Source organism: Anoplopoma fimbria, chromosome 24 (genome assembly GCF_027596085.1).
Source record: "Anoplopoma fimbria isolate UVic2021 breed Golden Eagle Sablefish chromosome 24, Afim_UVic_2022, whole genome shotgun sequence".
NCBI lineage: Eukaryota > Metazoa > Chordata > Actinopteri > Perciformes > Anoplopomatidae > Anoplopoma > Anoplopoma fimbria.
Genome location: NC_072472.1, coordinates 10,422,484 through 10,447,666, shown reverse-complemented (window position 1 = coordinate 10,447,666; position 25,183 = coordinate 10,422,484). Strand labels below are relative to the sequence as shown.

The window sequence follows — 25,183 nt, the reverse complement described above, 5'->3', positions numbered from 1 at the left end:
TCATGAATGAACTGCCACAAACCCTTTTTATCTGTACAACAAAACAACCAAATAATAAAGAACCGGATAGAACAGTTAAATCAGACGATAACACACACACATGAATGTTTAAAAGGACATGAGATATTACTCTCGATCAGTTGAGGATTTGTATCTGTATGACTCCTCCAAACAGGGCAAACATTTTAAAGGTCTGTCTTATTCACATACCCATATGTACAGTGACAGATATTAGTTGCTACAATCATTCTGCCAGTTAACACTGAAGAAATCCCCCTTTTGATGAGTTTCCAATGTAAAAGATAGGGGACAAAATCCACAGTCCTGATTCTGTGAAAAAACTACTTTGTGAAGTTCAGCCAAAGCCAAAATGAGGCTTCAGCAGTCTTAGGTAGACACATCAAGTGGGTATCTTCTGAAGTCACCGTCTGTTCTGTACAAAATCCACAATCCCCTCATTGTGTTGGTATTCCTCTGCCAGTTAAACAAAGGAAACACTTTTTGGAGGGATTTCACACTAAAACCACTGAAAGACTAGAAGATACTCACCTTATCTGTCTGACTCAGACTGCTGAACATCACATTAACTTTGGCTGAACTTGCATTTTTTGCAATGATTTCGTTTCAGCCGGTGTGAACAAGATGAATGAAAACAGCTACTGCAAACTGTGTCAATGCACATTTGGGCATGTGACTGTTTTAAAAAAAAAGGTGTGAGCAAATCCTTTAAAACGATAACGAACTGCTGCCAAACATACAACAGCACCGCACGTAATATTTCATGTTCAGTTTTGCAAATCATAGCCCAAGCCCTCAGCATACACATGCGATTCTGCACTGCAAGATCCATTATCTGTCTACAGTGTTGAGGCTTTTAGCTGAAACACTGAAGCTTGCAATCGGAGGATACCCTCATGATTTGGCACTTGCTCAATTTACAGTGAAAGGATGAAAGGGCAGCGTGACATACGGTAGTGCATTAAGATAAATCAAGAGCAAGGCATCAGTGTGGCATTTAACAACATAATTCCAAAAGTCACAGTTGTTTTTGTCCAACTTAGCTGACAGCGACAGTTGATGACAGGCATCTGAACTTTTACAGTGCGAACTAAATGAACACATCAGAGGAGAGAGGGTGAGGCCCAGCACTTACTTAATTACATGAGAAATTAATTGGAACTTAAGATACCTGTACACACATGTTTGAGAGTCAATTAAGTATCAAAGGCAATTGTAAAACAGGAAAAAAAAGGATACAGAAAGAGTCAAAGCTGCACGACATTTATTTGCTAATATTGTTGGGAGATATATCATGCCCAGGCATGTTAGTGAATGGTACTGTGAGCATTAAAACATAAATGGGAATCCAAGTCAAAGGCAGCTTCACCAGTGTCCTACAGCTATACTAGTAGCGCTGTGTGCTACAATTTTTGAGCAGCTTGTGTTTCATAATAAGTGAACATTTGTCATGTTGGTAAATATGCAACAAGTTCAGTAGCTGTAGCCCACTGTTGCTCACTTTACACTGTAGATATGTGTTCTTCCATTAAAGAGCTACTTGTTTGTTGGTAATCAGGAATGACAGTTGATAACCTACAGTACACTGAAATTGGTAGGGACTTTCTGCATAAGAAAAAGATGTGTTATGAGGCTCTGTGTATATTTCAAACCCGAGGCGAGATAAACTGGATGCCCTGTATTGTTTTGTATCTCTGTGGTATCTCTTCCTTGGAAAACAACGGCACCAAGTAAGTCAATACAGCCATTCAGAAAAAGCAGAGATCCTTAGGAATAACATTCACAGCTGGAAAGCTGACACTGGGGACATTTTGTACAGGGAGGTGCAAAGCTACATGTTATTTGACCTCAGGTGCTCTCTCTCAGATTCTGGTTGTCTATGCACTGTAGACAATGGAGTTATTCAACATCGACCACAGAGCTAACTTAATTCTAACTAAATCTTAAGATAAGTACAGGGAGTAGAACTATAACTCATGGATTTTTACAAAAAATAATGGCAGCTGAATTTTATAAACTCCATAGTGGATTAAGACTGCAGAAAAAAAAAAGAATACACCCCATTTAAGGCACAATGCATCATGTTTTTAAATGTTTCAATGTTGTTTAACATGATATTTGCAAACTTTCAAGGTGTTGAAGTGGCTTTAAGCATAAGTTATCCTCAATGATGTTTCAGCTACAAAACACTGTTATAGCAGGCCACTAGCTGAACTAACAAAGCCTTTTTTATAGCCACAGGTCATTTGATTGAATGATCAATGTATCAATGATAGAGGTAAAAACCCCACCTCAGCTTCTCTTCAAAGGTGCACACAAATGTTGATCACTATATGGGAAATAAACCGTTAAAACACAGTAAAAGAAAACCTTTTGGCCATTTTTTAGCTTTACTTTAATATGATTTCCACTATAATTTGAGTTTTTTCGCATGTTGCAGACCTAAACTTTAAATGAAAGGTGCACCCAGCCTCCCGGACTAACAGTCGCCTGTCAACAAGATTGATATTGCTCTGCAGTAATTATAACCCTTAAATTATAATAACCCTTAAATACAAATTTATGAAGAAGTGACAAATACTGTGATTAGTATTAAATGTATAATACCTCAGAGGTAGGCTTTTGTGAACATGTTACGCAGGTACCTCTTACGCTCAGCTCAACTGACAAATGGTGTGAGCAATTTGTTTTTAAACTCCCACACTGAGTGATTCTCATGTTTTAAATACAAGTGTTACAGCTGTCACATCTGATATGCCGGTGATTCACAGACGAGCAGTGTAGCTACACTTCCAGCTGCTTTCAGTCATTTTCTACTTTCTTGCCACAGATTTATTAAGTTGACCGGGAACCCGCAGGAAACGCACGTGAGATTTAAATGTTCAGATGCACCACACCTGAACTGGTGTTGGCAACAACATATAAATATAAAACAAAATGAATAAATACATAAATAATTGAATTTCCCTGAATCAATAAATTGTATCAGAATACCACATACAGCAGGGTGGCAGTAAGATAAGAGCGTGTCATGTGTAGAAGGTTTGCAGGAGTGTCTGCTCCTTTCTGATCCAGCCACATCCTTTCTCAAACACATACAGTATGAACATGTTTCATCAGAGGCTATGCAAAGCCATCAAATCCTAACAGCTTTGTGTCTAACCTTGCAAAAACATGCTCTGAACATCACAAAAAAGGGCAATTAAAGTATAAAAGCTTTAGAAAAGTTATAATGAGTCATTTTCAAAAACAGAACCTTGCATGTAAGATGAAAAAATCGCTACAAAACAGGACCGCCGTGCTTCTGGCCACAGCCTAGCACATGTTCTCACAGTGGTCAGATGTCATGGCATGCAGGTTTGTATTGAGAAAGCATTTAAAGTATTGATTTTTACAGTAGTTTAAATATTACGAAACTACGCCGGAGTTTGAGGGAAAACGGGCAGAATGTCTACGGATGCATGACTTCCAGAAAAGACCACATCAAATCCGATTCTATTTGTCACGCTTTTACAGAGGCACCCCCTGTGTTCTCCATCAAAAAGCAGTGGAGATGTGATTGTTCAAAAACACAACACAACTTATGATTAAGGGGTTGGTTGCTGAGAAGCAGATACAGCAGAGACCTGATGTAAAAAAAATAAAAAAAAATCAACAACAACAACAACAACACTAACAAATTCATAAATAAATTTTCATGGGAAAAATGATATTCCACAAAAAGAAGAGAAACTCAAGAGTGTAAGAACCCCTTGAGGTCAGTCAGAAGTTTGTGGCTTCAAGGCCAGCGTGCAGCTTTTGTCGCTTTAGGGAGTGTGAGTCACATGTCTGTCATCTCCTCGCCGTCTCCAACAGCGGAACGGAAATGTTGTAAGTACTGGCACTTGCAGGCTCAATAATCACTGAGCACATTGACAGGTACGAAACAGGTCTTTCTAAAGACACGTTGTCTTTGACGCCTGTGCAGCTCAGGAAACACACAGTCACATTGCTGGTCCACACACATACAGGAGGACCCCAGTAACTAGGAAGAGGAAAGTGAAAATGCGATGCACAGGAAAGCGTGGTGGTGGCTGACATCATATAAAGAGACCGAGGTGTTTCTCCCTCCGGTCTCCTGTTTCAGTCAGGCAGAAGCAAACTCCCAAAGACCCACAAGCCACTGGGTCCTCGCCTCCCGAGGGGCTCTCTGGTCCCTGGCTATGGGGTGTGGGATCGGACCGCGGAGAGGGAGGTGGGCTGGATGACTGCGGGTTGGACGCAGCATTCGAGCTTGTGTCAAACAGCTGACAGTTGCGTGGGCTTCGACGCTGGCAGATCCAGCAGAGCCTGGACGGTCAAACCCACCTTCACCAGGCCGCGCTCCTCTAGGATGTGATGGGGCAGACACAGCTTGTCCTGAGTGAGCAGAGACACGTCTTACACTCAGCAATAGAAGAGAGGCATGACCTTATAAAAACCTGTGCAATACAATACACTGTGCAATAATAGTTATAATAGTTTTTCTGTCTGTAAATATAATATTTCAGTTATTGTTGTTTTTCTACTGTTTTCTACTGTTTCTTATTGCTTATTTATAATACTTGTTTTTTTATTTCATTTTTTATTTTTATCTTGTCTTTCTTTTACTATGTCTCTTGTGTGCACTTTACTCTATGCTGCTGTAAGCCTGCAAATTTCCCCGCTGCGGCACTAATAAAGGATTATCTTATCTTATCGCATCTTACCTACATAGCCTCTCCTTCATTAATTCAAGGGTTGATCCATCCAAAATAAACATACTCACCTATCGTGTTTAACCATGCAGATAGTTCTCAGTTATTCGGCTGATGTTTTAAGATTTTTATCTGTGAGATTTGAATGATCTATAATCATCATGTATTCTCTAGCTGTGCTATATTTAATTCATTGAATGCGTCATCAAAACAATTATTATGTTTTCTTGGGAAAACCTGGGACTTTCTGAAAGATCTTTGTGGTTGACCAAAGCACATTAATGAGACTTTTCATAATAATAATAATAATAATAATAATAATAATAATAATAATAATAGCACATTATTGTGTAAAAGCACTTGAATTTTCTTTTTAAATTTTTTAACCCTGCATATAGAATCCATATTATTGTTATTATTATGTCATTTTTGCTTCCATACAAACGCCCTTTAATCGAACTTGTGTCGGGGTGACTTTGGTCGAGGCCTTTATTTTCTGTTGAGCCTTTTCCAGTATTAGTGTCAGTATGTGTTGAGACAAATGAATGTGCATTACAGATCTTGCAGAGATTTTGAAATGTCAGTGAATATACTAAATGTACATTCCAGTGGTCCACAGTTGATTTCATTAGTAAGTCATCATCATATATCTTAAAAAGAAAAACATAAGTGAAGTTAATAGAGGGAAAGCTGTGTTTGTTTTGGACACATTATACATCATATAATAATATTACCTGAGTTACACCCAGCTTCTTACAGGCATCCAAGAAGTTCTCCACATTCCTACGGCATTTAGCCATGCTAAGCTTTGGCTGGAGGCAAGAAAATGAATCATGTTAGAGACAAAACAAACGTTAGACAGCAATGCATTTAGTGACTCCCAGCTTATGAACTACATAAAGTGAGAAAGCTTTATTTTATTTGTTACCACTGCGGGAGACGGCACATGGATGCTGGCGACGGAGCGAGGACAAATGTGATTGGCTAAATGGCAAAGGACAACCCCGTCCATCAGAGCAGCTCCAACATCCTCTGGGAGCAACACCTTCAGTCTGGACTCAATGTTCTGCAAACACATGAACAATAACCTCATGACATTACTGTGTTCATATGTATATTCACATTGAGGTCGGTCTCCTCCATTGTGCTGGCGAGCGTGTCCAGGCCCGCACTCCACTGTATGAGTCATATTTGGGAGGGTTAATAAATGAATGTCACTGTGAGAAGAGGTGTTTATGGGAACCTACTAATTGCTCATGATCTGCCCATCTATCACACAATCATAGTGATTTTCCAGAGTAAAAAGGTATATCAACATAAAAAAGAAGAAATCCTAAGGCATTTTGAAGAGTTTAAGTTGCTGCCATAAACTCGAAATTATAACACGGTGCTCCAAGAGACAACTTTGTGAATAAGTGCAAGACAGGCTTCTTCTGCTGCTGCAGAGGAATATTTATTGAATAGAAAACACTCTTGCCACAAGATAAAGGCTTTACTATTTGAGGAAGTATTAGATACATAGTCAAATGTGACTGCATCAACATTGGAGATTTTTGTTGGTTCTTAGATCTTTAAAATCCATTTCAACCAGAAAACTGTGGCCTATTTATTTACTTTTTAATTGGCTGATAGATCAGTCACGTGACCTGAGTATGAAACTTTAGTCACATTTTGTCGAATAGTCTGTTTTGCTTAGGAAGGTTTTCTAAGAGTAAAATGACCCAGAAGTATCTAAGCGGCAGCCATGATGAGAGCTGGTCGAATTCTTTAAGTGTTAAGTTAGGGTGCTTCAGTGCTTCCTTTCTTATCTCTTTTAGCAAAAGGAGTAATGGAACATCCCTAGGAAACGAAATGGGATAAAGCCTAACAATTCCTTGGGTCAGCGACACACGTCTATAACATCCACGGTTTTATAATTACACAGCTTTATGTAAGTGCAGTCAGATTCTCTGAGCATGGCGGTTGTCATTTCCTAAGTCCTTATGAATCTCGTTCACATCTTTCCTTGACCTCATGATGTTTTCCATCGAGCTCAATCTCAAATGGTTGGGAAAAGACATAGGATGTCATTTTTTTGTCTATTCGACCACAGCCTTGGTCATTCTCCAGCTGATCTCTGATACTTGATCATTGACCTTTGACCGCTTCACAGTCAATGCTGTGACTTGTTTTGAACCATGGATGTATAGAGAGAACTGCATACAGCGTTGGAGGCAGGGCCAGGATCATTCCTAGAAAAGTTGCCCAGTGGCACATAGAGCAAAATAGTTTGATTTCAGAGTATAAAATTCAGATAAAATTACCCAGATCTACTGGTGATCTTCCTGCATCCATGGACCCGTAGAGCAAGCGCACTAGTGTTTCCTTTAGCCCCGCCTACCAGCCATCAGTACTCTAGATTTGGCTATTAGTGCATTTAACAACTTTTAAGACCAAATTATAAAAAAAATGCTGATTTACACATCTCACTTCAACATCTGTTTCCTAATGTAAGTCTAAGGGAAAAAGGTTTTTTATCGCCATATAGCATAACGTGACAGACCCGTTAGTTGTAATTTCACTGTTTGGCCACTATGTAAAATTAGCTTCAAAGCCCAGCGCTCTTCTTGGAGACTTGTGTCTGTCTCGTGTTCACAGACAGCTTGTCCTGCCATCTGCTATGATCTTAGCCAGGAGCTGCTCTCTCTCTTTGTCTGTGTGAGTGTGCTTGATTACAATACTGGGATCAGGTCTGCTGGTGTTGTGGCAAGCTGCTAATCATCAACTTCACCACGCAATCAGATCTTAGTCTCAGCTACTCAGTTTGTCTCGTTCCAACCTTTTTGATTCTCTTGTTTGTTAAAGCGTCCGTTTTCCTAATTCTTGGTTCTTGTTCCTGCAGCCGTCTTGCTAATTCAGTCTCTTGTCCATTAGGGTCCTCTTAATTTAACCGAGGTAGTGGTCCTTCACAGCTGACATGTGTCGTCATACACCACTACAGTTTCTGTGTCCTGTACTTAGCTCTTGGGAGGGTGTTAGGTCATGTGATGACACCTGGGCTATCTGTATGACAACTGAAAAAACTCCATCAAGCTCAGGATGACTGCTAGATGTATAAAGTAATCCCATATGCAATATTCTTTACTGATACGGCTTAAGTGTTATCATTATTTTAACTATTACTGAAGTTCACTATTTCACTCTCTCTCTCTTCCCTCGATGTGTGGCTGGATGTTTCTTAAAGGGAATTTAAGATGTCCGGTGTTTGCATACCGTTATACTACAGGAAAGGGTGTGTAATTTGCGTGTCATTGGTTTCATCTTATTAAATAGCATGTAAGTATGGCATTTCGGACGCAACTATTGTCAGGCAGCAAGTGAACATTGAGAAAAGTTTGACTTTAAACACAATATGCTATGCTGAATAGGCAACATGACATCGCAATTAAATGGGAATTCTTAGTAAAGACACAGATATTCCTCTGTATTTAGATAGCACTTCTTCACTGAAATAAAACAAACACTGGAACTAAACCAGGAAATGACAGGCTTCTGCCTGCGAATGACTCATTGATTGCATAAACAAGCCGGGGAGCTTCTGACCTGCCGTAAGAGTCCTATTTGTTCGATTTCCTCTCTCAAGTGCTCCATCTTCCTCCTCATAGTGAAGCTGGGGTCTTGTGGGCTGTATTCCTGGCGGCTTCCTTTGGTGAAGGCTGAAATAGAAGTTCCAGATAACACACAGTGAAAATAGAAAAAGGAAGCTAAAATCCTAGATACAGCTTCTATTGACTATCCTAGCAGGTCAACCAGGGGCCACCTGAGGTCTACAGGTTAATTCCACTCACACTTTACTGGAAAGCCTGTCCTGTTATGGGACAAAAAAACCAAAGCCCCATATCAGATGATATTGAAGTGAGGAATCTGAATATAATCTGTGTTATGGGGAAAAAGGCGAGGCCACTTTTAAAACAAGCCAATGGTGCAGAACATAAATATCCCTGTATCTTTACTTGTTTTCAGATATGGCTGGTATGGTTCCAACTTTCTGCGCCGAGTTTTATCTTTAGTTCACATAATTTTCCCACAACTCGTCGTGAAAATGTTCTTCTCTTAAAATGTTTTGTAAGAGTAGCATCCCACACAAATCCTTGCACCCCATTGGCTCCTTATTCCTGGAAGCTCAGCTTCTTACAGTATACAATATGAATGTTTTCCAAAGACGTTCTTTTAAATATAAGACATATAAGACAATATTGACCAAAGTTACTATTTATTTTACTGATTAGGATTTTGCATACAAACATATTAAGAGCTCATAAAATATAATGCATTGTTACAGATTAAATTACCTTTAAGTATATAAAATGAAAGATGAAATGATTAGTCAATTAACCAACTAGTCGAGGGACAGAAAAATTAACAATTTTATTAACCGATCAATCAACTTTGCTGAAAATGCCAAACATGTCACTGGTCCAGTTCTCAACAGTGAAGATTTGTTGCTTTCGTTGTCTTAAAATACACTACACTGAATTACTTAAAGGGGTTTGCCTGTTGATGAGACAGAACAAGAAACTTGAAGCTGTCCCTTTAATTCTTGGAGATTGTGACATTTCTCACTATTTTCTGAAGTTTTACAAACCAAAAAGTTGATCCATTTCTCCAGAAAATAATCAGCAGATTAATCCATAATGTACATTTTCAGTAGTTGCAGCCTTATATAAAAGTTTAAAAAAATAGCTGCAGCTAAACCAACAGCAAAATAACTGCTCACACATTAATGCATCAGTAGTAATGATCTGTTGATGGGTACTTTTTCTTTAAATACATTTTCCAGCTTAAAGTTACTTTCATTTTCCATGCAGATAGCTATAAATCCATAAAGATAATAACACAGGTCCATGATTTATAAGTGCACCAAAATAAATCAGGAGGAGATATTAATCCAGTCACACCTTGTCCTTGACTGTTAAATGCACTGATATAGAACAGACCAACAGTTCCTTGGAAACCTTCCCCGCTTCCAGAGAAAGGACTCTTGAACTGCACCTAAAAAAATATCTTGGCTTCAGATATGAGCCTTGGCATTGCCATGGAGCACTGCCTCAGTCGTATTCAAGCTTTGTTTGCATGTTAGCAGAAGCTAACTGCACATAATGTAATTTAGGGTAATTGAAATAAGCCCATTGATGTGAAGGTATCCCAAATAAAATAAACTGTTTTCTACTCAATTTTCTTTCCTAAATGCGATTTTCTAAATAATTTGATGTCTCTCTTATTTATATTTTTACCTAAGCTTCTGGATTTGTCAAGTCTTGATTCTTAACATCCTTATAAGTATCCATTTCTTTATTATCTTCAGAAAATCTATTCAGAAGAGGTCTTACAAATGAGCAAGAACTTGTGTATTACCTGATCTCGGCTTTAGTCCAAACACAGTCAGAGTGGTGCTAAAATCAGCGCTGCGCAAACCCTCCTGGAGACAAAATAATGGTTAAGATAAGAGTGAGGCATTGTCTTAGGACTGAAGGATTGTTTGGGAGTTTTCAATATTGTTATTTTTATTCACACAGGATGTTTCTCAAATCCCACCTCACAGTCGTCGTTCCCGCTGGAGTTTTTCCGAGCACTCTGACACTTGTACTGTCAGAAAAGGAAAAAGGAAATCCTTTTATGAATTGACTGACACATGTGCCATGGGTAAGATCATTTTATAATTATAAAAAGATGACTTACCACCATCATACATTCTTTCCCTAAGTTATCTTCAATCAAACCATCAAACAAAACACAACAAATGACCAAAGCTTTCTGCAAGGCTTGATCCCCATAGAGGAACATGAAAAATATACAACTAATCTCCTGATGGTGAGAATTTATGCTCATGCAACTAATGAAGTGTGCAGAGGATATATTTAAATTAGGCTGCTGCAGCTATGGGGAGCCGTGTGCACGCTCATACCTTCAGATAATCTTTTCTCAAGTACTTGGTCCTCCTGCGATCTTCATTCTGATTGAGGACCGGTGGGATTTCGGGCCACCTGGGCTCAGAATCCAACTGATCTGATTTCAGGCTGCCATCGAATGAGCAGGAGGAAGAAGGCTGTAAAAGGAGACGGACACAATTAAAATCCTTCCCTTCATCCTCCAGAGAGAGAAAACATCACAGGTACATCACATCATGTACCTGTCCACTCAGCACCGATGCCCCACTACTTCCTTCATCCAGCGAAGCACTAGAATAAAGACAAAAATAGCATCAGATTACTGTATCTGTTGTTTTACGTTCAGTTATCATTAGATATGCTTTTTTATATCTATTTGTATGAGTGGTTATGCATGAGGCTTAATTTCATTTTGTCTGATTAGACTCTACAGAACTGTCCTGCAATTAACCTGAACACATCATTAAAGTCCTTTATCAAGCAGAAATACCTAGCACTTGCCGGTTTCAGCGCCTAAATTGCGACAATCTGTTCTTATTTCAGTGTTATATAGTTATATATGTAACATATTTGTGTTTACACTATTGAACCAATAGATGGATGAAAACCTTTTGGCTCCTGGAAATTGTGATGGACGTTTTCAATGTTCTTTAATTTAATTTTATTGAAAAAAACTATAATTCCCCTTAAAATTCAAAAAAGTCTTTGGACGCATGAGAGAGATCAAACCGAGATAAATTATAGTGTAAAACAAATTTAGCAGCTATATTGCTATGTTTCTGGTCATCATTAACTCAGGCCTTCTACCTTCTGTTAATGTGTGCTTCTGGTCATGAGGACTGAACACGTGTTACAGAACGTACCTGCGAGCCGCCTGGGGCGGGGGCCTTGGTTTGCTGCCTGAGCTTCCAGAGTGACTTAGGAATCTGCAGACAAAAACAGGAACAGTTATTGTGAAGCAGAACAACAAGAACCGTAACAACGGAAATTACTCATGTTACATGATACGCATGGATTATTGTGCGTCAAGGATGATAAACGTTGACAAATACAACGTACAACAATAGGGGAGATAGACTTCAGATTCTGTGGAAACCAGTTGAGCAACAAAAGGCAATTCATTTTCAGCACAGATGAGAAATTATGTAAAAACACTGGTTTATAAAGTTCAAAGTACAACCAACTTACAGGAAAAGAGACCTCCTTCCACTTCTAAGATAAAAAACCTTTTCATGCATTCAAGCATAGAAACAGTTTACAGATCTTCTACTACTGTGTCCGTGGGCTCATGGACACGACCAGTGGTTATCTACCCAGTGTGACGTACAAATAACCTGCAATTGATGAAGAAAAAAAGTCCATCTACCTGTGTGCCCGGCCGGTCACTCTCCTTCGGTGAATGAGACTCTCCGCTCTGCAAATCAAGGAACGTCGTCTAGAAGCCGCAAATCAATAGTTCAGCAGCCGATTTGAGGGAGAAAGCAGGAAATGAAAAATGATCAGGAGAGGACAGGGGTGAAGTCATGCTGGTGAGAATTAGATTTTATCAGAGTAGAAAGAGGTAAAATGGTGATGATGGAACGATATTTGGGGATGTAAGGAAAACAATCTGTGGATATTGAGAAACAGAGAACGAATCCACAAACACAGGTATGATGAGAGGATCTTCTCACAAGTTTCACATGAAGAAGGATGTGGATTTTAGCAGTGCGGCTAATAGAGATCTAAACTAATGGCGGTGCAGAGTGCTCCAGTAAGTATGGGGTGGCGTTTGTTTCATCCCTAGAAGAAAAGTGAGAACCACACACCTGTTCTGCTGCTCCTGCTGCAAAAGCTGAACAGCAATCTTCCTCAGATCCAGCACTTCCTTCAGCTCATCATCCTCTTCCTCAACTAGCTGCTCCTTATCAGAGCTGGAAAAAGTTCAAGATCAAAGTCATCAAATGATCAGAAACTATACATAACTCACACTTTTGACTTAGGTATTTAAACATTTGGAAACAACCTAATTTTGCCAAAATTCCCAAAAGGGTCTGCACAGGGAAGAGAGCACCTTAACAACAAATTCAGAAAGCCTCAGTACAGCTGTCAAAACACTAAAGCATCATGTGTCATGTGTCATGTGTATATAAAACAAAATCATGTAATCTAAACTTGTCTTTTTGATGCTACAGTAAATCACATCTGCACATGATTTTCTAACATTTACAAACACCCCGACATATTTCCAGATGTTTTAAACTGACAACCTGCATGATCGCTTCTGCCAAATTTTCTTTCTTTAGAAATTAAACGGACCAGTTGGAGCCAAGCTAGATTAGTATTCAAGCTTAGGGCCCCTTTCTTTATTTGTAGCTGGTGATGAAAGAAGACCATCAAGTTGATTGATCGAGCTTCTGTTACCACATTACATTACATTACAGTCATTTAGCAGACGCTTTTATCCAAAGCGACTTACAATCAGTAGTATATTACACATCATTCACACACTGATGACAGGCTACCATGCAAGGTGCCACCATCAGACTCTAACTAACATTCATGCAACATCCAGTCCACACCGATGGCAAGCCTTCGGGAGCAACTTGGGGTTAAGTGTCTTGCCCAAGGACACATCGACTGCCGAAGCCGGGTATCGAACCACCGACCCTCTGATTGGAGAACTACCTTGCTCTCCACTACGCCACAGCCGCCCATGATGGATGATTGCAGTAGTTGATTTGTGGAAATCCTCTGCTCATTCATATCTACAAACATCTCTTTTTTGCATTGTGCTGAAATATTCCGCAAATGCAGCAGCTGAAGAAAGCCTCCCTGCATGTTCTTTGTTTCTAACTGTAAACCTATCCAGGTTCGACCTGTGGCTAATCACTGTGTACTCTATGATCTTTCTTTCACAGAACTCTTTTTGCATTCTAAGCACAAATCAAATACTGTTCAAGCATTGTATAATGATGAGTAATGTCATGAATCATGAACTCACCCTGACTCCTCCTTCCAGCCGTCTTTATCTTTGCTTTGGTGAGACATATTAAGAACTTTCTCCAATTCCTGAAACACACACACACACACACACCAAGTCAGGGACCAATTGACTGATCAATAGATTGATTTATTAATTAATTCATTGATTGATTCATACCTTGATACAAGACACATGACCGCTCTGCTTCCCATCACACTCTGACAGAGCAGGATCCTCGTCCTGGTTGGGGTCTATAAAGTCATAGAGATCCTGATCTGATAGAGGGAGGAAGCATCCGCGTTCATCAAATAAACTGTCACATGTTTGGCACTTCACTCAACCACCCCCGTGTCTCTGTTATTGCTGTCAAAGGGGAATATGTGATACTTATTTTCGGTAACCTTTGCAAGAATCCATTTTGGAGAGAAGAGAGAGGGCATCAGCACGGGCTGTCTCTGAAACCTGAGAGTGCAGGCTGACAGTGTCATCGTCAGAAGGCTGCAGGAGAAGAGAAGAATGAATAACAACTGTCAATATAGAAAGAATAATGATATATGGTGCTTGTCATGCAATACTTTGGCTCAGCAGCAGAAGTGAGATTACTTGTGTCTGGAGCAGAGGTGAACTCCCACACGCGTTTCAAAGTTGTGGATTTCCACATGCGTCCTCTGCTGTCATGTCTAGACTCAATTATTCCTCATTGGCCAACCAGTCACACTCAGAGAGAACTTCCCACCTCAGCCAACACCCCCCCCCCCCAATATGCTGTCTAGTTGCCAGTTGATTGAAATGATGACCTTGTGTGTCACCCTCTGCTACTTCGTCTGGAGAATCTGCTTGTGAGTGCTAATGCCTGAACCTGAACCCAAGAGTTTTTTTTCCATTTTTTAGATTAACTTTGCTAAAAAAAAAACTCTAGCTAGCAGCAGTGCATCCATTATACCATAAGGTGTACTTTGAAGCAGTTGATCTTGAGTGTTTGAACTCTGACCTCAGTTGTAGACAGCCTCTTGTCACCATTGTCACTTCCAATTCCAGAGTCAGGCCCGTGGTTCTTACTGGGATAAAAATCTTCCATGCTGGAAATATGCAATGCAAAACTGCTCATTAGGGCTGTATTAGGTAACCTTAAAATCAAATTTGCGATCTCAGAATAATGAATAAACATAACACATATCATCAAGGGAGTTTGTGTAGATGCAAATACTATTTTCAAAGGAACAGATATGATACAAACGTAAATGTTCTGTGTGTCAAGTCATGATGAAACAACAATAACTGTGTCAGTACCTATCAGTAAGCGGCTGTGGAAGGCAACGCTTGCCGAGTGATGGGAGGTCCAGGGTGTCCGGTTTCTTGTCCATCCTACACGCCTGGATGTTCAGGTACTTGAATATGTGCACTTTGCCCTTGAGACAAATCTGAAACGTACAAAAGCACACAAGGTGTTGGAGTTCTTGAAACCACTGGAAAGATATGACATGACATGACAACCTGTCAACTCAACTTCAGACAAGCCGATTTGTGTTGCATGCTGAAACCATATATACTCTAGTACGGTACATAATATGCACAGAATTGTGAAATGAATGCACCTACCTGTGCCGGTGGAGACTGCATAGGGTTGTTATCTAGGATGATGTGCTGCAGTTGCCTGAGTTTCCTGTACGCTGGAGGAATCTCTGTGATCTTATTGCAGGAAAAGTCAAGTTGGATGAGGGGCAGGTCAGCTAACTCTGCAAGTACAGACCAGAGAACAGCCTTTACAACATACAATAGTCCTTGTTATGCTGATGAGTTCGTCCTTGTCAGAGTACTGCCTCACCCAAAATACTTGAACTTTCTTTGTCCCTTTGCATGAGTAAACACCCACATCTTCCAAACTCTATGTAATGCAGAATTTCCTTTTAGAAGACGCTTCGAGGCGCCAATCTCCAACTTTAGGGTGTGACTTTGTTATGTCTTTTCATTGAATTCACTCTTATCCAAATGCATGCAGAGAATGGAAAGGTATCCGTAACTGCCTTTATGTCTGCTTTGTAACAGAGTTCAACTTCGATCATTTTATAAAGTAAATCTTTAAAAAGTGAATCTTTATAAAATATAGAAGAAAATCAAAGGCTTAACCATGCAGCCTTTGATTTGATCTATATTCTTTATAAAATATAGATAAAATCAAAGGCTTAACCACGCAACGCAGCCTTTGATTTTATCAATATTCTTTATAAAATATAGATAAAATCAAAGGCTTAACCACGCAGCCTTTGATTTTATCTATATTCTTTATAAAACATAGATAAAATCAAAGGCTTAACCACGCAGCCTTTGATTTTATCTATATTCTTTATAAAACATAGATAAAATCAAAGGCTTAACCACGCAGCCTTTGATTTTATGTATATTTTATAAAGATTCACTTTATAAAATGACCAAATGACCTCAAAAAACAAACAAAGTGAGGGGAAAAAAAGAAGGTTGTGATGTACTGACCCTCAGGCAGCATGTGAAGACAATTCTTCCTGATGTTGAGTTCTCGCAAGGCATGGAGCCTCCCCACCTGAGCTGGCAGCACCTGGATCTCATTACAGCTCACGTCCTGCGGGGGGAGACAAAGTGTAGGAAATGGTAGTGCTCCAGTGGCACAACATACACAAGTTAATTTAATGCTCTGCCGACACATACACACTGCTCACCAGTTCCATCAACTCTTTGGCCTTGCCGATCTCCTCGGGGATGGACACAAGTTTGTTGTTGCTCACCAGCAGAACTTTAAGGGGGAGGTTGAACAAGTATTTTGGCAAAACTGACAGGAGATTTCGGCTGTGGAGAGAGATAAAACATTGACCTACATTTAAAAAAAAAAAAAAAAAAAAAAAAAAAAAAAAGTATACAGAAGCCTTTAACAGGGAGTGTCTGGTCACTGGGATTGTATTTCAGCAAAAGAGGAAATGCCTCTTAAATGTACTGAAAGGGGAACACTTCTTTAGAGATAAAAAAACCCACATTCATTCACTTTTGTTGAGTGTACATAATGAGACATAGCAACCAAACTGAAAGTAAAGTGTTAGCAATGACCCACCTGATATCTAGATAAGTCAGCATCTGCAGATTGATAATGGCTTCTGGGATGCACTTGATGCAGTTGTGGTAGAGGTTGAGCGACTCGAGGGGGGCGTATAGACACACTTCTGGAGGGATTTCTGTGAGGCGATTCTTGGACAAATCTGAAAGGCGGGATATAAAAGGAGCTGATGAATCTGTACACTTTGTACACACAGACGGCAAACACATTATTTACTTTTGAGGATCTGGGCACCATTCATTATGTTTGCTTTAGTCATGAGGCCATAGAGTTGAAAGACTAATCAATACGTTTCTGTGACGAAGCGCGCCTCTTCATCGAACACCGGTCTGAGATTACACCAGAGTCTTGGGCCTTGAAGGTCTGAGTGCTACTGGCAGTGTAATATCTCAGTATTTTCAATATCGATCCCACTGGGAGTGGCACAGTAATGGCTTTTCAACGTATGAATGTGAGGAAAGTGTTAGAATTCACTCCATGTGTTTTCTTTTTGTTAAAAGATCAGTTTCAAGCAACAGATAACCCCTAAGTGATTATGAAAAGGGGCTGCTTTTTGTAAATAAGGGTGGTGTTTTTCTATGCCACTGAATAGTTTAGAATGATTTATCTTTAATAGTATTTATGACAAGGTCATTTTCATAGACATGGAAATCTAATATTTTGACATAAATGTAACACTTTTGCAATGTAATGTAGTAAACCAAATGCTCTGTGGCAGAATACGCCCATTTTTCACATATTGTAGCGAGAGTCAGCAGACACAGCGGTGCTCTAAGCCAAGTGCTAATGCTAACATGGCAACATACTCACAATGACAATGCTAATGAGCTAATGTTTAGCAGGTATAATGTCTACTATGTGCATCTTAGTTTAGCATGTTGCCGCACTAACATTTGCTAATTACCACAAAACACAAAGTACAGCTGAGGCTCATGGGAATGTATTTGGTCTTGCAGTTATTTTAAATTGAGAGATCAACAAATTCATCCAAAGGGGGATTACAATATTACATATTTTAGTTTAATATTGGGTAAGATTGGTGTGTGCTGATGTTGAATCAATAAAGAACAAGCTGTGATTTAAAGTGTGTGACATAGTTAGCACGGACATGACAATAACTCATGTGCTCTGCTGTACTACTGAAGCCAATTTGCTGCAAAATCATAGCCCTGCATCATCCGCCAAGAGTGTGTGTTACTACTCTGGGACAACAATATGAATGCTGTCCCTGCTCCAGTCAATGAATGTAAGCACAGCGTCTCATCTGCATCTTTGCTTCTTATGATTAAATATTTAGATACCGGCACTCTTGCCTGAGAACATCGAAACAGAGCAAAACACTCACTCAGCATCTCATTTACTAAATCGTAGTATATCAACCAGACTCCTGCTCCCTCTGGAGGTCTACATCTTGTACATGCCTCTGGATCTTGAACGAGTTAAGGCACATTGTCCCTCAAGGCTGCTGAATCAATGTCCAAGGCATTTCCATGCACACACTGTTAAATAACAGCAGACACAAACAGCATTCGTTTAAACAGGAAACGTGAGGATGCCTCTGCAACCATGAGAACAATACATGTAAAGACTACGTTATTGATAAGACTTCACCTCCAGACGCATATTGATTCAGTAGCTGCAAATTCTGTGTGTGTGTGTGTGTGTGTGTGTGTGTGTGTGTGTGTGTGTGTGTGTGTGTGTGTGTGTGTGTGTGTGTGTGTGTGTGTGTGTCTTCTGAATTATCTCTGGGTGACATGATAATTAGAGAGCTATGTGGGGAGCAGCTCCACCACAGAAAGAAACCGCTTTTAATTATTCCTCCCACCTTACTGATGTGCTACAACCACACTGCTGAAAGCAAACACTACTGCGCCGCCATCGCCCTAAACAATTAGGCAATATGGGCTTAACTGAGAGCAAACACTCACTGACCTAATGTACTGACGGATTCTGTTTACTCTGGATGGATTAGCAATGTAATATCAATAGCATTTCAACGTATTTACGCAGAACCTTAATCCCCATTCCGCGAGGTTACGAGATGTCATGAGCCGAGCAAAAACTGTTTATGAGTTGTGTCTGTTCCTGTAGAAAGACTCTCGTTTCTGACTGGCCTCACCCTGTAGCTGTGGTCTGAGCTCTGACAAGCAGCCGGTAAGCAGAAGTGAGAAGCAGACCATGAGACAGTCGGCAGCACAAAGGGAAAAACAGCAGAGATGCTAAGGGGAAACAGAAATAACCACATGGGGAAAGACCAAAGCTGAGGTCACAGGGTATAGTCGTTTTCCATTAAGAGTAAATTCTGCTTCTCCCTGAGGCTCTAACCTTGATGCTGAAGCCCAGCTGTACATAAAACCATCAAAACACCTGGGGATTCTTCTTCAGCAGTGGAATCATGTGGGTCGATGGGCGATGGGGGTGGGTGGAGACAGTCTTTGTGAGCCTGTCCATCTCCATCCCCTTCTCCCTCCTCCAACCCAGGCCATGCACCATCTGCAGCCCACAGTGGGGCTTTTTTATCCGCCTGCTGGTCGCCAAGAGCTCCCGCAGGACAAGGGCCGCCAGGCAGACGAGCCCTCCACCAACCCTCCTCAATGCTCCACCCTCACGCCAAATCAGCAATCTATCAATTGATGTTAATAGCACGGATGACGTCTGGCTATGTCTTCCGATGACACAGCAAACTCTACACTAACAGACATCCTGCTGAGTGTTGGAGCAAGTAACAGACTCTCTCTCTTCTGCTGCAGAGGGTTTCTGAACAGAAAATAATTGTTTAAAAATTGCAATTAAAGAGTTCAACCTGTGATTATCTTAATATAACCACGCAAAAATGGCTATACAAGAAAATCCCGATATCCAAAACAAAAACTGCAGACTAAAATACTTGAATTCAGCATTTCACTACAAGGTTCAATTTAATGAAAAACAGGAAAGCAACATGACAAAAACATGATTTATTGGGCCTCATTATTTGCACCCTGCAGCAGATGCGACCGCAGTGGCTGGCTGTCAGGTTGTGGGTGTGGCCTGGAGCGTAACGGGTCAGCAGGAACCTTTTATGGGCTTTATTGTCTGCATGTGGGTTCAGGTGTTTGATGGTCAGTCAACCTGGTGCTCCTGCCATCAATCTGCTCCTGGAGATACCCTCATGGGATTCCTCATCATGTTTTGAGGGGCCATTTCAACAATGATATGATGAGTCATGGCCAATGAGGCCTTTTTTTGGGGGGGAGGATTTTACAAGTGAGGGTGGGGTCCAGGACGGCTCAGGTCCTTGGGTGTCACCGAATCACTGGCAGTATTTGGGAGAGGGTCAGTCAGATTGAGTGGTTTGGCCGTAGCAGACTGCCATGTGTGCGGTTTACACTGGGACAGACTCTGGATCAGCTGTATTTACTCAGCTACTTTATTTGGGGGGCTGTCTGTGGGAGCTTTAGTGAGACCTTTCATTTGCTCACACTCAGGTACTAACTTGACGGCTGGTCAATACATTACAGGCACCACATCTACAGGTCCCCTACCAGATATGTTCTTCTAGACGCTTCATCAGTTCATCAGCCCCATACTGACAATACTTGTGCAGACAGATTTATTCATACACAATAAAATATACACAGAAACATTATTATAAGCACTTTAGATATAAAATATTCATGTTCACATAATGCTTGATTTCCTTCCTGTGCTTTTGTATAAGGACATCACGAACACACAAACACATCCCATCATTAATGTGTAACATCCTCTCCAACAGTCAATATGGTACAAAGTACAAATAATCATGAACATTAAGTAGTTATAGTACAGCATGTTTGTTTCTGCTGACTGAAGGGAGTGAAATCAAAAGTCTGACGCAGCAGAAGTTGTGGTTGTACACTTTAGCTGCTGATTCACACATAGGATCCAACTGATCCAACCAAGGCGCACTGTGAAATCTGATTATAATAAAAAATAAGCACAGTCGCCATCATATGACACACAAGAGCTTCTCATTTTATTTGTAAAATAGATTATTACTTAGTGAATGTGTGGTTACCTGCCAGTTTGAATAATCAAGATATATTCCAAGTACAAATGCCAAACACTTAATGGTTCATACTTCTCTAACCTGCAGGTTATCTTAGTTTTTAAGAATAAATTAGCAATTACAGATGTAACAATATGTCATAAGTAATTGTCCTTATTTTTACATTATGTAGACTAAAACATAATTTTATAAATTAGAAAAAAAATGAATCCCCAGCTGGTAAACAAAAATAAACAGCCTCTTTTAACTGCACTTGTTTTATTTTAACATTATACGCTGGCCTAATTTACTTTCAATTTCAGGGCTTGTGAGGAATAGTTCACTTTTGTTTTCCCTCCAGCTCTTAAAATACTCTGCCACCGATTTCTAACCAGAGTATCGCCTGATCTCTTCTTAATTTCTTAAGAAACTAAAGTTATGTGAAGCCCAGTTTTGGACATTTCCTTAAAAAAAATATTATATTTCCAAACGTACTCTATGGGAGTAACCTCCACTAAGCTTTTCCTAAAATACCTTCCTCAACTGTTTACTGCAAACCGCCAATAAATCATTTGGTCTTTTTATAACCACAGTGTGTAACATAATAAACCTCATGAAGATAAATCTGTTAATCACAATTTGTAGATTTGATGGTGGCGTCATTGATGTGACAAGGCATTGTGTTCATGTTGACACGTATGTTTTGGTCCTCTTGTCTAGACATGCGATAGCACATGTAAAGGGAGCCCTGAGGGAAGAAGCACCATTGGGGATGTGGATTTTTTTTTTTCTCAGGCTACACTCACATTACTATGAAGTAAAGAAAACCATACATTTTTTGGGGGGCAGTTCTTTTGAGTAGCCTCCCGGCAGTCCGTGCTATTCTTCACACACCAACTGAGACAAGAGGAAAGACAGGACAGGCTTTCATAAGACACCCAGAATATTTGATTTCACTGCACAGTGTGGTGCTGTGTTTTATATTTCCAAGTCTCTGGAAGCCTTTTGAATGAGTCAGCCTGCTATGTGCCTCTACTTTTACGAGCAGTGACTCTTGATGTTATTTACACTAGTTGATTATTAGATCCAAGAATGCCAGCTTGATACTTGTGTCCTTGTAGAAACTGTCCTTCACGAGCTAACTCAACATCACAAGAATGTAACAGTGATGAAGCACTCTTGGGAGACTTAATTTGGGCTACAATAAAACAAAACAATCTTGCAGCTTTTGTTTCGTTCTTCAAATCTTCATCGCATCCAATCACAGTTGAAAAAAAAAAAAAAACTTCTTTATCTATTCTTTGACCTTGCATTCTTTTCATTTGAAGCTTTTATTTGGCATATCACACCCAACCCGTCATAGAGGATTCGAGAAGGCGATGTGCTCTGACAGATTCTGTCTTCTACTTGGCAGCAGTCATAAAGCAAGGAAACCACATCTATTCATAATGTTCTCTCAAAAACAACACCATACAACACTCTGTTGTCTGTCAACACACGGCAGGTGCTGAAGCTTAGTGTATTTGTACCCTCGGGGCAGGGTAATGGCGGGTAGGAGCATGCTGGGATATGACCCTGCACATCTGCCCAGGTTGATGCACTGCTCCCCAGCCCCTCTTCAAGGTCAGGGCAGCAGCTCAGAGCTTGATCACTTTCCCATGGGAAAACCAACTGACTGGAGACAAACTGCCAGTAGTTCAGTGCAAACAAACACCCTTGTGTGAGCAGGCCTCTCTCTTTCTGTGTCCACACACACTGGGGCCTTCTGCTGCTCATTAGTCAGATGGAGGCCACTCAGTTAGACCCTGTTCTGTATTTTTTTTTTTTTTACATTTTACTTCTAAAAACAACAATGGGATGGACTGAAATTATACTATCATCCAATTAATGGTGGGATACAATGCTGTTGCTTCATTGAAACATCCAGATCTAAAAAAATATATTCCACGGACAATAATATTTATAGGAGGAAAAGGTGTAAAGACACATAGCATCATAATCATTTTCAGAGGAATATGTTATGTCTTCAGTCTTCAATTTGAAATGAGCTATTTTTTTCATTCAGTTTGAAAGGCTTCTGGTGTGATTGATCCAGCCTTGTAAAGCTGTTTCCTTTTACAGCAGAGATTTGAGTTGATGAAGAGGATGTCGCTGTGTTTATTGCACATTTGAAAGTGAGACTTCCTTCTGGCACGCCTTTCATTTAAGGCATCGTAATGAAGGTATGAATAAAAGTGAAAAGACTGCAGTGATCCCAGTGACGGGGTTAGTCACAGTGTCAGCACGAGATCAGAGGTGTGGCAGAAATGTGCACTCTTTTATCTCTTTTGATTACCCTCAGTGCTATGGAACGTGCACTTATCAAATCCCATTTGCAACAATATTGATATATCTGGACAGACTTGCTACAGAGACAAGCTGGTCATTATTACAGTATATCGTAAGTTAAAAAGGGTGTACGTTCATCTCAGCAGTCCAGATATAGAGTATACTAACTTCCTGTTAGCACTGAAAGGCAGCCTGTTAATAATATGCATGGCTTCAGCTCTCCACGGGTAAAGGTTTGTCACACTGTTTAGGCAATTTAAAACGACATCATTATACATCCGGATCACTGACACAGAGAAGCAACAATCTGCATGCATGTCCAAAATGTCTGCTTATATTATACTTACCTGCTACTTTTTAGTCAAGCTAATTAATGTCTATTATGATTATATTATGATGCACTAAAATAAATCTTAACTTTGGATTCCATACTCATGTATAGATCCGCCAGTTAAAAAAAAAAAAAAAAAAAAAAAAAAAAAAGGTGCTTAAGGAGGTACCAAAATCTTTGAGCAGAAAATTTTAATCCCTCGGGGTAAGGGCTCTCCAACAAACCACAGCTTGCCACGAGCTGCACATGACAGAGTAACACCATATGGTACGTGGACGTGTCAGAGGAGGAAATTATCATCCTGATATGCAGCATATTCTAGATGTCCATGATAAGGACTTAGATTGATTAATAATAATTAAAATGTTCTACTAATCCGTTACATTTGATTAACATATAATAAGTATATTTGATACAAATATTCTCCTCAACATGGCTCCTTGGAACAAAATATTATCAGTTATAGTCTGTAGTGCTTAATGTGTAAAAGTTAGACAAGCCAATTCCTAAACCACAATGTCAGTATGGCCCTGATAACACAGCCTTCAGAGAGCTCACGCTACTGACTCCATTCTAATTCCCTCTTACAGCAGACACCTTATAATAAAGACCAAACAGCAGATACATATCTAACCGCCTACCAATGAAACCAAAAAGCAGACCATGTGTCTTCCTCCTTTCTGACATATTATGGACTATATATATTGCTGCACCCAGGCAGCCTGGGGGGTTGGGGGTGAGGCTGCAAGTACACACTGCATCTTTTGTCTGGTAGTGTGCAGAAAAGAAAAAAAGAAAAAAAATGAAAAAGAAGAAAGCATGTACGTGTATCACATGCTCAGCGCGCATAATAACGATTGAGCAACTATCTACTACTGCCCTTTGGGGTTCATTCATATTCTGCTCCAGCAGTCTGGTGCCAAATCATCCGCAGCTCGGCGTGCAAACCTCTGCACAGCGCCTGGCTTGGGTGCGCCTGCCGTCTCGTTCATGTGTCTCGAGGGTGTGTGTGTGTGTGTGTGTGTGTGTGTGTGTGTGTGTGTGTGTGTGTGTGTGTGTGTGTGTGTGTGTGTGTGGGGGGGGTGTGCTACTGAAAGCCTTTTGGCGTCGATCACAACAACCACACAACAGCAGCCGAGCAACCTTGTGCAATAAACTGTGTGTGATATATATATATATATATATATATATATATATATATATATATATATATAACCAGAGTAATGGCAGGATGGATATGTGCGTTTTGGAGAAGGCAGATCAATGCGCATCTATCCAGAACATCAGACATAAATCCATGCGTAATGCTTTGGGAGTGATGCATTGTAATTACGCACAAAAGAATGAGCACATATTTTCAATACAAAATGAAGCACATCGGGACTGACTTGTGGTCTCCTTTGGTCCATGCACGCACATCCACCCACCTGCTTGTGTCGTGTCGGTCAGATCGTAGCTCAGCCCCGGGTACTCCCTCAGCTTCCTCCCGCTCAGGTTGAGTATCCCGGAGCACACGGCATCCTCCAGAGCCCGGTCCAGGCTGCGGGCCGTGTGGTGCTGCTGCTGGTGCTGGTACTGGCTGATGCCCGGGCTCCAGGGAGGTCCGCTAGAGTAGTGATGGCTTTGTAGAGCCGTGACAGCTCCCACACCTCCCTGACTAGACGCCATTTTCGTTCAAAAAAAAAAAAGGAGAAATTACTGGTACAATAATAAGGGCGCACAGCGGCAGTGTCCTCCGCCCATGCGCGCACAGGCTCCATTCCCTGGACGGACGCTAGGGGATGGGCTTCGGAGGTGGTGCTGCTGCT

The 25,183-nt window shown here is 40.4% G+C and overlaps 1 protein-coding gene across 1 annotated transcript; it reads right to left on the bottom strand.

Moving 5' to 3' along the window:
• Positions 1 to 669: 669 nt before the first annotated feature.
• Positions 670 to 25,043, bottom strand: lrch2 (leucine-rich repeats and calponin homology (CH) domain containing 2). Its single transcript, XM_054625571.1, has 21 exons — positions 24,803 to 25,043; positions 16,705 to 16,849; positions 16,319 to 16,445; positions 16,116 to 16,221; positions 15,225 to 15,361; positions 14,916 to 15,046; positions 14,617 to 14,704; positions 14,027 to 14,123; positions 13,803 to 13,900; positions 13,644 to 13,711; positions 12,469 to 12,573; positions 12,027 to 12,095; positions 11,524 to 11,586; positions 10,903 to 10,951; positions 10,678 to 10,818; positions 10,308 to 10,358; positions 10,128 to 10,191; positions 8,316 to 8,428; positions 5,662 to 5,799; positions 5,468 to 5,545; positions 670 to 4,416 (listed from the first exon to the last, which is right to left on the bottom strand). The coding sequence occupies exons 1-21, from the start codon at positions 25,041 to 25,043 to the stop codon at positions 4,297 to 4,299; spliced, it is 2,229 nt and encodes a 742-aa protein (XP_054481546.1). The 3' UTR covers positions 670 to 4,296.
• Positions 25,044 to 25,183: the final 140 nt, after the last annotated feature.